The following is a 12259-nucleotide window of genomic DNA, read 5'->3' as shown; positions in this document are numbered from 1 at the left end:
GGTACATTTCCGCTCTTTTGGTTCCGTGGCGCCCACGTTGTAAGAGTGAAGCGAACCCGTGCGCATGTGCAGATACTGTGTATGACTGTGTGAGAGCGAAGTCTTGCGTCTTGCTCATCTCAATATTTGCACTGCTGCTCGTGGTAATGTCATTTAGCTGAGTCTACCTTTTAAAGCTAATTTCCTACAGTTCTATGCATGTGTTATTATGCTCGAAAACTAAATCTATACTGCTAAATTAAGTTTTTATTTTTTTCCTATAGGTGATTGTTAGTTCTTAAAAATAAAATATAGGTCCATTATCTAGTTTTAGTAGTTTAAGTTTACACTGAAATCATTTTCCCCATCACCCAAAAAGTTATCCACCCCAAATAATATTTTTCACTGTTTGGACTTAGGCAACCTAAAAAAAACATTTAGGCAGCCCGCCCAAGGATTAATGGCAGTAGAAACCCCGGCTTTAAGAATGAGGAATGCGTTGCCCCCGATCATAGAGAAATGTAGTATGCAGCAAATAGCATGCTTGATTGTCATACAGCAAAGGTCAGTGATTTTGGTTTGTAGTAATGCTTTTTTTTGTATGTTTTCTCTTTCTCGCAGTGCTTTGGTGGTATAGTGGGGTATTTGGAAAAAGCCACAATGGTTTTTCAATACTGTCAAAACTATTTATTGTATATTTATCTTTTAAGTTAATACATGCAGTCAACTTGTGCAATATGTTAGGAGATAAAGCAGATTGTGTTCTTCATTTCACCCGTCACATTATGAAGCTTACCGTAGTTCCCCAGAACAGTTGAGCTAATCATTTTTGTTTGTAAGTAGCACAATGGGAGAAAGCTAGTGCTTGTGAGTCCAGCTGTGCATTTAGTTTATCTTGTTAGTTAGCTAAGTAAGTGACTGGGCAGGGCATCATATAGTGCTAGCTTTCTGCCGTGTTTGAGAAGTCAAAGCGCTTTGGATGGGTATCTTGATTTTCTTGCGTTTATTTTTTTACCTTCTTGCCCCCTATTTATCTGAGCGAAGCAGGCAGACCCGTTGCCCTAGCGACTCCACACAGACACCGCTGTACTCGTACCACTCCAGAGCCAGTACTGTTCTCCCTTATAACAAGCATGCTTCAAAACTTTGTTCATTTGCACAATGTCTCTCGTTCACATTCGCTCGTAAATGTCCAAACTGACAAAAAGACATTCGGTAGCTACTACCTATACTTGTTTAACTTTGAGCTCGTTAGCATATTTAGCTAGCAGCCTCTATTGAAATTCGCTATTAGTTTGTGCTAATTTTGTTAGCCTTCTGGTAATAGACGCACAATGGGCATTGTTTTAGCGCCCCCCCCATGTGTACTAAGCGGTAATACCATAAATCCCGGGCTGAGAGAAGGACTGTATGACAATATGAAAATCTGGATACTGCACAACCCTAGTGTTTATACATTGACTGTTGGCCGTTTCAATACATGTTTATACAGTTCTGTGTTTGTCTATATGTCATTATGTTGCATCTTCAGTGTTTCCTTGACAGAAATAAAATGGCCTGCTTTACATACACTTCTTCACTGCTAATAAATCCACCCTCCTATCGCATTGTCTAAAGTTGGTAGTTATCATGGTGAAGATTGCAATTAGGTTTTTTCCCCCCACCTAATGCTGACTGGAATAGGTGTCATCGTGAACGATGACACCTATTGCTTGGTAAAGATTCAAGTTCTGTGAGGTTTACAGTGACTGGTGCAAGAATTAGATATCCACCCACTTTCCACAAAATATCAAGTAAACGTCACTTGGCTCCTCACCTTTCGGAGGAGGTCAAGACTATGTGAGGAGAACAGAGGTGCAGAGTAAAATCACTAGTTGGTCTATCAAAAAGGTGTTATCCCTTGAGTCAGTTGCTGTGGCCCCACAAATCTAATTAGCATTAAAAAAATCCCCATAAAAATTAAGCTAGAAATATATTTTTGCTTGGGCTGCGTCTCAATCCACCGCATCCGCCAAAATCGGCCTTGCGCAGCTGCAGTGAAAAGTGGCAGAGCTACAGCTGTTTTTATCAGATCACGAGACATCCCGAAAAATCGGTCTTCTCACGGTCTAGTGTTTGGCCTACAAACTATGACCCCTCTAAGGTGAGACTCAAACAACATAAATATAGTATACACTGAGTGTACAAAACATTTAAGGACACCTGCTCTTTCCATGACAGACTGACCAAGTGAATCTAGGTGAAAGCTATGATCCCTTATTGAAGTCACTTGTTAAATCCACTTCTATTAGTGTAGATGAAGGGAAGGAGACGGGTTAGACGGATTTAAGCCTTGAGACATGGATTGTGCAGTGGTGTAAAGTACTTAAGTAAAAATACTTGAAAGTACTACTTAAGTAGTTTTTTGGGGGTATCTGTACTTTACTATTCATATTTTTGACGACTTTTACGTCACTACATTCCTTAAGAAAATTATGTACTTTTTACTCCATACATTTTCCCTGACACCCAAAAGTACTCGTTACATTTTGAATGCTTAGCAGAACAGGAAAATGGTCTAATTCCCACACTTAAAGAGAACATCGCTGGTCATCCCTACTGCCTCTGATATGGTGGACTCACTAAACACATGCTTTATTTATAAATTGTTGGAGCCTGCCACTGGCTATACATCAATAAATACAAATGGTGCCGTCTGGTTTGCTTAATATAAGGAATTTGAAATTATACATTTGATACTTAAGCATATTTTAGCAATTACATTCTACTTTTCATATTTAAAACCAAATACTTTTAGACTTACTCAATTAAGATTTTACTGAGTGACTCACATTTACTTGAGTCCTTTTTCTATTAAGGTATCTTTACTTTTACTTGTATGACAACTGGGTACTTTTTTCACCACTGGGATTGTGTATGTGTGCCATTGAGGTTGAATGGGAAAGACAAAAGATTTAAGTGCCTTTGAAAGGGGTATAGTAGTAGGTGCCAGGTGCACCGGTTTGTGTCAGGAACTACAACCTGCTGGGTTTTTCCAAGCTCAACAGTTTCCTGTTGTCCCAAAGGACATCTGCCAACTTGGCACAACTGTGGGAAGCATTGGAGTCAACATGGGCCAGTATCCCTGTGGAACGCTTTCGACACCTTGTAGAGTCCATGTCCCGACGAATTGAGGCATTTTGAGGGCAAAATGCGGGGTGCAACTCAATTTTAGGAAGGTGTTCTTAATGTTTTGTACACGTGTGTATGGAAGTAGTTTATTGCCTAAAAAAAGGGGTTAAATGTGTCAAAATATAACCCGTTTCCTGATCTCATCTCTCAGATATAAGACACACTTCAAAACAAATTTCCAGTAGCTGTTTTACTATGTTTTTCCTTGTATGAATCTGTAATTCAATGTGTTTATGGGCTAATAGCAGTAAGGCAAATTCAATGTTTCAGCAAATAACTTATTCGATTTTAGGACCCAAAAATATTATCTAAATGCTTTGTATCCTTTGTATGACCATCTTAAAACAATTCCATATGTTAGCTTAGTAGAGCCCCCCCCCCCCCCCCCCCCCTGCCCCCCTTCCAGGTATAGACTCTAGATGATTAATGGACCCAGATGATGCAGCCTTTCACAGAACTGGTAATAAGGACCTTTTTCAGCAAAGTCCCAAAGTCTCTTCTCTCTCTAAAATGGAAAGGGGTTTCCATCAGGGGTGAATCGGTAGGGTCAGATAAGGACGGGGTGTTGGGTGGGTCAAGTTCAGGAGGAGAGGTCAAGATTAGGCTGGCCCTCAAGGCTGCTCCAGGAACCAAATCTCGTTCTGTCGGTTTACCGCCGCGGGGTGTTTGTAGCCGGCGACAATGAATGAGCCATTCACGCATATGGCGGGGGAGTCGAGCACTTCTGCCATGGTGCGAATCTCGTTGATGATGGTGACCTCGTTCTTAGCACCAGTGAAGGCCCTGGAGCGATAAAGGGGCACATAGGAATCTAATGAGATTTGATTCAAGTAATGGAGCTGTGCGTTTAAGGTATTTTAACCTCCCTACTCATTCTGCTGTATAAATTCCAATGAGATTGTCCAATACAATATGCCATGAAAGTGAATGTCACAATAGGCTAAATGGAAACACAATTGGAGCGTCGTCATATTTGGAAGCATGATGCAACCATATGTCTAGCAAAAAGTGTTGGAGTGGTGGCTGATTTGACTGAAATAATGTAAATAACTTTAGCTAGTTAGTCTCTTGTGACTGACTTAACAAATGTTTGTGTCCAATAGAGTAGCTAGCTAGTTACGTACATGAGATTTGGTTCCAAGATTCCCAGTAAGCTAACTTCTTGGCTAACTGCAGGTCCTAAACAGTTTGCTAGAAACTGAACTTGTTCATGCCTCAAGCTGACAAAGTGGCTCCAGTAATGATTACAATTTGATGTTAACGTATCTACTTCCATATTGTATTGTCATAAAATGTATCAGGCAGCACAAATGAATCGCAAACTCCTACCTTGTGTATACAATAGTGGCAGGCCATTCCTCAATGCTTATTTCAGTGTCAGAAGGCTTCGGGTGGCAGGGCTTGGTATTCTGTGGGCAGGTAGTAGGCCACAGTGACGTCACTGGACAAGACGGAGTGGTTCTCGTCCGTGCGGATCACCGTCAGGATAGGGATGGTCATACCCAGATAAGGACAGGACATGAACAACCAAGAGTCTGCAGTAGATGTGGCTAAACAAGGATGACGTTCGAAGAATAAACACTCAATGACTACTGTAAAGGCTGCTTTGGACTCACCTGAGGAGTTCTGCTGGCAGATGCATCTCATGAGCTTCATGAAACCGTAACAGATGCTCTGCTTGTAGGTGTCCTCATGAACCGTGATGCACGCCCAGTGGGCCTTCTCATAGTGGCGTTTCTCATAAAGCACGTCCCCACACTGTATAGACAGACACAAAGGCTCAGGCTCATGCATTTGGCTGGGTCACTATTAATGATGCGCGGCTCAGCGGTTTGTTCACCCGTCCGCAATTGCTAATAACCCATCCACAACCTCTCGAGTGGCCCAGCCAGAGACGGACTTGAACCCGATCGAACATCTGTTGAGACATGAAAATAGCTGTGCAGCGACGCTCCCCATCCAATCTGACAACGCTTGAGAGGATCTGCGGAGAAGAATGGGAGAAACTCCCCAAATACAGGTGTGCCAAGAAGACTCCAGGCTGTAATCGCTGCCAAAGGTGCATCAACCAAGTACTGACTGATCCCCTGATTGCTCAGTTTGGCCAGGTGGTCAGCTTTAGGAAGAGATTTGGTTTTTCCAAACTTCTTCCATTTAATAATGGAGGCCACTGTGTTCTTGGGGACCTTCAATGCTGCAGAAATGTTTTTGTACCCTTCCCCAGATCTGTGCCTCGACACAATCCTGTCTCGGAGCTCTACGGACAATTCCTTTTGACCTCATGGCTTGGATTTTACTCTGACATGCACTGTCAACTGTGGGACCTTATATAGACAGGTGTGTGCCTTTCCAAATCATGTCCAATCAATTGAATTTACCACAGGTGGACTCCAACGTATAGAAACATCTCTGATCAATGGACTGGGAAGCAACACAAACATTGGCACAGACACATGCGCACACACACACCCACGCGGATTTAGCACTGTAGATGTGTGGTAGTGGTGGAGTAGGTGCCTGAGGGCGTGTTGTGAATGTATTGTAATGTTTTAAAATTGTATAAACTGCCTTAATTTTGCTGGACCCCAGGAAGAGTAGCTAATGGGGATCCATAATAAATACAAATGGAAACAGAATGCACTTGATCTCAATTTCGAGTCTCATAGCAAAGGGTCTGAATATTAAAGAAAATGCAAACTGTTTTCGCTTGGTAATTATTGGGTACTGTGTGTAGATAGAGGAAATGTTTATATTTAATCCATTTTAGAATAAGGCTGTAATGTAACAAAATGTGGACAAAGTCAAGGGGTCCGAATACTTTCCCACTGTATATAAAAAAAAAAATCTCAATAGAATTGCACATAATGACTATGTCTCTAGATTTCAGAAAAAAAGCTGTTTGAAAAGTTTTAACTTCCAAATTCTGGACACGCATCATAATATAAGGTAAAAAATGGAGTGGACAAAACATTAACATGCTCTTTCCATGAGACTGACCAGGTGAATGTCACTTGTTAAATCCACTTCAATTAGACAGGTTAAAGAAAGATTTTTAAGCCTTGAGACAATTGAGACATGGCTTGTGTATGTGTGCCATTCAGAGGGTGAATGGGCAAGACAAAAGATGGAAGTGCCTTTTAACGGGGTATGGTAGTAGGTGCCAGGCGCACTGGTTTGAGTGTCAAGAACTGCAAAGCTGCTGGGTTTTTCGCGCTCAACAGTTTCCCGTGTGTATCAAGAATGGTCCACCAAAGGACATCTGCCAACTTGACAACTGTGGGAAGCATTGGAGTCAACATGCCTCGACAAGTTTAGGCTATTCTGAGGGTTACTCAATCTTAGGAAGGTGTTCATTAATGTTTTGTACCAGTGTATTTTTTTTAAAACATGCAAACTGCCTCCACCACAGATGCGGAAGTGTGACAGTCGGACATGGTGGATTGAGACTCATCCAATGAAAAAAAAAAAAATATATATATATATATATATATCTTAAACTGACGTATTGTTATGGGGATTGTTTTATGCTTTAGATCGACAAATCATTTCTGTATGGACCTCGCTTTGCGCAAGGGGGCATTGTCATGCTAAAACAGGAAAGGACCTTCCCCAAACTGTTGCCACAAAATTGGAAGCACAGAATTGTCTAGAATGTCATTGTATGCTGTAGCGTTAACATTTCCCTTCACTGGAAGTAAGGGGCCTAGCCCGAACCATGAAAAACAACCCCAGACCATTATTTCTCCTCCACCAAACTTTACAGTTGGCACTATGCATTGGGACAGGTAGCGTTCTCCTGGCATCCTCCAAACCCAGATTCGTCCGTTGGACTGCCAGATGGTGACGCGTGATTCAACACTCCAGAGAACGCATTTCCACTGCTCCAGAGTCCAATGGTGGCGAGCTTTACACCACTCAATTTTCTACTTCATATTCATCATCTATAACACCACCCCAACATATGTGAATATGGCGCGTTTGTTTTGTAGTAAAAAAACTAATGTGGAGTTAAGCTGTATGTTTGATGACAATGCTGTAGTGCTACTAACAAAACACCCCATTTTCTTACATTTCTGATCCTGACTTGGGCTCCATAGATTCAGAAAAACGTTGTGTTGCCTGCCAACCTGCTTAATAGAAGTCAAACTAGTTGAGGCAGAGGCCAAGGTGCTGAAATATAGACCCCTATGGCATGAATGTAGCTAGTAGTAGTACAAGAAGTATTGGTTTCCTATTGCAGTCTATAGACTATAGTCGCTGTTCCCAAACTAGGGGTCGCCTGATATAAAAAGGGGGTCGCAGGAGAATTTCCAAAATCCTGAAGGGGAAAAAATATACATGATTTTGAGAGACAATCTTATGTGGTTAACCTTTAATCTAATAAATTATTCAAATTTGAAAGATAAAATTAGATCACCTGACTGTTGCACTTGAATCATTCCCAAGGTGAATGGCTAGGCCCCGTTATGCTATGAAACCACACACTATTGTGGAGACTTTGATATTACCGGCTGCAATTGATATGGTGAAAAACAATGTGCAGAGGCACAGAAACTCAAATACCTTTGTCATGACACTGTTAAAGAATTTATGCTATTGCTAGCAATCAAGAGAACTCGGACTCAAACTCCCCAGCTTATGCACTCCAAATGGACGTTGGCTGTGACGGCCAAGATGCCCATGGATTGACTTTCTTTTGTTTGCTATACCTGTCAGGGGATGCTATTCATGAGAACATTGTTCTGTCTCACGATTCCCGAGCATAAAAAGGCACAGGGGATGTTCAGTGTGCTACGTGGCTATATTGACGAAAACAGATCCTATGGGATCGAATGGTGGGCTTTTGCACAGATGGGGCGTCATCTATGGCGGAACGGCGTGCAGGCCTCTGCACTCTAGTTATGAAGGTGTCTCCCTCTGCCATATGGACGCATTGTATGATACACCGAGAGCAACTGGCGACTATCTTCGATTATAAACTACATCAAACCACATCCGCTGCATGCACTTCTGTTCGTAAAACTATGTGGAGATATGGGATCAGAGCATGACAATGTTCTTTCACACCGAGGCTTGGTGGTTATCGAGGGGGAGTGTTAGATTTGTCATTAAGAAAGGAACTGTTGTCATTTACATTGGATTTAAACTTTTTTTCTTTTTTCTTTTCAGACTTGATGTTCTTTGTAATAAAATGTGTCTCCTTGCCTATGTAACATACATATTTGGTCAACTGAACACAAGCATGCAGGGGAAATACAAAAACATTCTACAGATTGACTGAGTCAGTGGATTCAGATCAGAGGAAAGAATTCTGATTGGAGAGTCTTTCAACGCGAACCATGCCTCCCCATGGCTGTGCATGTTTATAACAGAAAACAGCATCAGTAAGTTTCCCACATGAGTAATGACTGCTCGCCTCAAGCTTGAAAGAGCATTTTGGTACCTACTTCCCAATCCGATTGACTATGATCCTGGCTCAGTTGACATGCCGGTAAGTGAAATTGAACAACTGATCGAGCTGTCGAGTGGCCGAATGCTGCTGACAACGCATTCACGGGTCTCTGAGGAGTTTTTGTTTGATTCAAAGGGAATACCTGCCGCCTCCCTCTGAGCTTTAATGCAGCGGTCAGAACTAATGGGAACTCGGAAATCTCTGACTTCTGAGCGTTCAAGACAACTGGGAACTCGGGAGAAAAAAACTAGCTCTGGGGAAAAATCTTTTGAACAGTCATCCAACTCGGCCTCATTTTAGAGCTCAGACTTTCCGACCTGAAGATCAGTGACGTCATGATTTGACCTCGTGTTTTTCAGAGTTCCCAGTTGTCTTGAAAGCACCATAAAACTCATGGTACCCTTCGCCAGCTCATATCTGTGTGAAGCTGGATTCAGTGTGCTCGTCTGCATTAAAACCAAATATCGATCCATGTTAGATGTAACATCAGACTAATTTGCAATTGACTGTTATAGCCCCGCATTTAAAAGTATGTGATGGTGAGTTGAGAAGACAATCAGAAATACTGTTAGTTTTTCAATTGATGGCCATTACCCCAAATCAAAAAGTAAACATTGGTTGGTAATTACATTAGTTTTCACATGGTTGGAGTCGTGAGAATTTTCAGATATCAAATTGGGGTTGTGGGTCAAAAAAGTTTGGGAACCCCTGGCCTATAGTGTTCAGTCTACAGTAGGCTTGGGCAGTATCCAGATTTTCATACCGACCTTGTGCCATCCCGGGATGTTTTGTAATACCGGCACTGAACACAAGGGGCACTAATTTCATACCCGACAGCCTCTGGAATCCGAAGGTTAGCAATGCTAACAAGTACATGTAAAATCCTATAGAGAATGCTAACGAGCGCATTGGAAACTTTTTACAGTTCTGACCTAAAGTATTTGCAGGACAGACATCCCAGCTCATAAAATATACAAGTAACAACGAAAATGCTACTCAGTTTGCTGCATGCACAAAACAATTAGACATCAAGGCTCTTGATTCAGGAGGGGTTTCTCTACTGTTACCAAAAAAAGCTTGATTTGGGAAGAAGCTAACCACTTAGCAAGATAGCTAACTAGCTACTAAATTAGCAAACCAAATGCACAACTGCAGGGCATTTAGAACATTTTAGGCAGGTAACTTAGTTTAAGATATCTAGCTGGCAAACATTTAGTTGTGAATTCGATATTAACTACGTCACCTGGTGCATGCTGCACAACAGTGAGTGACACGCAAGGCGCCGTTCTCTCGTCGTTGTGTGCTTGAAAACAAATGCCACTGACTGGGGACTACAGAAACTTTTCATTAGGAAGTTATGTGACCGGTGAAATGAAGAATGCAATCTTTAGGCTTATCTAACGTATTGCATAAGTTGACTGCAGGTATTTACTTAAAGTAACTCAGCAGCCTACACATCCAAACAAAAGGGCATTTATTTCTAACCTGTGGCTTTGACACTAGCCTACTTCAACCTGGGTTGTGTTTAGGGCGTGGCGATATGGCCTAATAATCATATCTTGATTTTTTTTTTTTTTTTAATTTGTAAATAAATGTCTAACTTATGGGCGATTCATGATATATACAAAATTATGTGGACACCCCTTCAAATTAGTGGATTTGACTATTTTAGCCACAGCTGACAGTAAAATTGAGCACAATGCCATGCAATCTCCATAGACAAACATTGCCAGAATGGCCTTACTGAAGAACTTCAGTAACATTCACCGTGGCACCGTCATAGGATGCCACCTTTCCATCAAGCCAAATCATCAAATTTCTGCTCTGATAGAGCTTCCCCGGTCAACTGTAAGTGCTGTTTATTGTGAAGTGGAAATGTCTAGGAGCAACAATGGCTCAGCCGCGAAGTGGTAGGCCACACATGCTCACAGAATGAGACCACCAAGTGCTGAAGTGGTGGGTTGCAACACTCACTACCGAGTTCCTAACTGCCTCTGGAAGCAACGTCAGCACAAGAACTGTTAGTCGGGAGCTTCATAAAATGGGTTTCCATGGCCGAGCAGCCGCACCACAAGCCTAAGATCACCATGCGCAATACCAAGTGTCGGCTGGAGTGGTGTAAAGCTTGCCGCCATTGGACTCTGGAGCAGTGGAAACGCGTTGTATCACGCTTCACCATCTGGCAGTACGACGGACAAATCTGGGTTTGGCAGATGCCAGGAGTACGCTACCTGCCCCAATGCATAGGCCAGGTGTAAAGTTTGGTGGCAGAGGAATAATGGTCTGGGGCTGTTTTTGATGGTTCGGGCTAGGCGCCTTAGTTCCAGTGAAGGGAAATCTTAACCCTACAGCATACAATGACATTCTAGATGATTCTGTGCTTCCAACTTTGTGGCAACAGTTTGGGGGAAAGCCCTTTCTTGTTTCAGGATACCTAGAATGTAGATTGAACAGCAGTAGTACTATTTAGGCTCAGAGGTTTTGACTTTACTCTGGTGACAGCAGCATAGACAGCCCAGTCTGGGTGTACCCTTTCAGCCCTCTGTAATTGTGCTGCTGGCTGCCTGCTGCAAACCAAGTCTGCATTCCAGACGACCTAGTAGGTCAGGCACAACTTTTCTCAGTTTCCTTTCAGAAATATAAGCAGTTCTGGGTACAAATCTGGTCGCAGTACAGCCAGCCGCCTGGCTTGTGTGTGTGCAATAGGAGGCCTATCCTTTGTTTTACTCTACATGCAGACAGGGGAAATTGGGTCACTCAGTGTTGTTGCCTCATGTTAACCTTACAGGGGCGTTAAATTCAGGACAAGAAATTCACATTCTCCAGAACAGTGTCTTTCAACCTGGGGTTTTGTAGGCTATATGGCAGGGATCATCAACTAGATTCAGCCACGGGCCGATTATTTTCCTTGAGAGGATGGTCAGGTGGCATGAACATGATGGCAAATTGACCTCAAGAAGACCAAACATATCTTTGACAAAAACAATTTCAAACCTTGCTTACATTTGTATATGATTTCTAATATGCATGGGAATACTTGAACAGATGTCTTAACTAAAAATCACTTGGAGCTGATTTCCAGGTGTTTTGTTTATGTCCAACAATAATAAAAAAATAATATTTTTGGCCTCAACTTGGGTTGACCTGAACATTCACTGACCCCTGATCAGCCCCATTTCCCTCTCCTTGTATGGACAGCAATTATTGTCCCTCGGGGATGAATACAGTTTTATTGAAATGTAACTCTTTTTATTTTTTTTTTCCATTTCGTTTTTCCACTGACTTGTCACCAGATATGAACAGTGACCCCGCATGCAGATGCCTGCCAAAATGGCTTGCAGAGTGGTAATCTGTTGGATTAGGGTTTGTTAAATCATTTTAAAAGCGCCTCTACTGGCCATGAGGGGCAAACGGATCAAGGGCTTTAAGTGATACCCGTCATGTTACTGCTACAAGCACTCATCTTACTAGGCTAGCCCCTCATTTTCACACATGGCATTAGCATTATTCACAGCCTAGGATTTCATGTAGCTCAAGTACATTATACATGTTTAATACATGTCAGTGTTCCTTAACTAGCCTAGTGACAATAGTACAGTTTTTGTGAATGTATGACAGTTCTTTTTGTGTTTCTTCCATCTGCGAATAATCGCACCA

General features: G+C 42.1%; 1 protein-coding gene across 4 annotated transcripts in view; it reads left to right on the top strand.

Moving 5' to 3' along the window:
• fancm (FA complementation group M) overlaps positions 1–12259 on the top strand; it is an 80101-nt gene that overhangs the window by 5215 nt on the left and 62627 nt on the right. Inside the window, exon 1 of one of the 4 annotated variants that reach the window (XM_045723349.2) lies at positions 159–543. The exons of the other annotated variants lie outside the window; for them this stretch is intronic. Coding sequence (XP_045579305.2) covers positions 520–543 — 24 coding nt within the window. The 5' untranslated portion in view covers positions 159–519. Of the gene's footprint in view, positions 1–158; positions 544–12259 lie in introns of those variants that run through there. 4 annotated transcript variants of the gene reach the window in all.

Source organism: Salmo salar, chromosome 09, assembly GCF_965601325.2.
Source record: "Salmo salar chromosome 09, fSalSal1, whole genome shotgun sequence".
In the NCBI taxonomy this organism is placed as follows: Eukaryota; Metazoa; Chordata; class Actinopteri; order Salmoniformes; family Salmonidae; genus Salmo; species Salmo salar.
The sequence above is the reverse complement of the archived record's forward strand: the minus strand, read 5'-3'. Positions and strand labels throughout refer to the sequence as shown.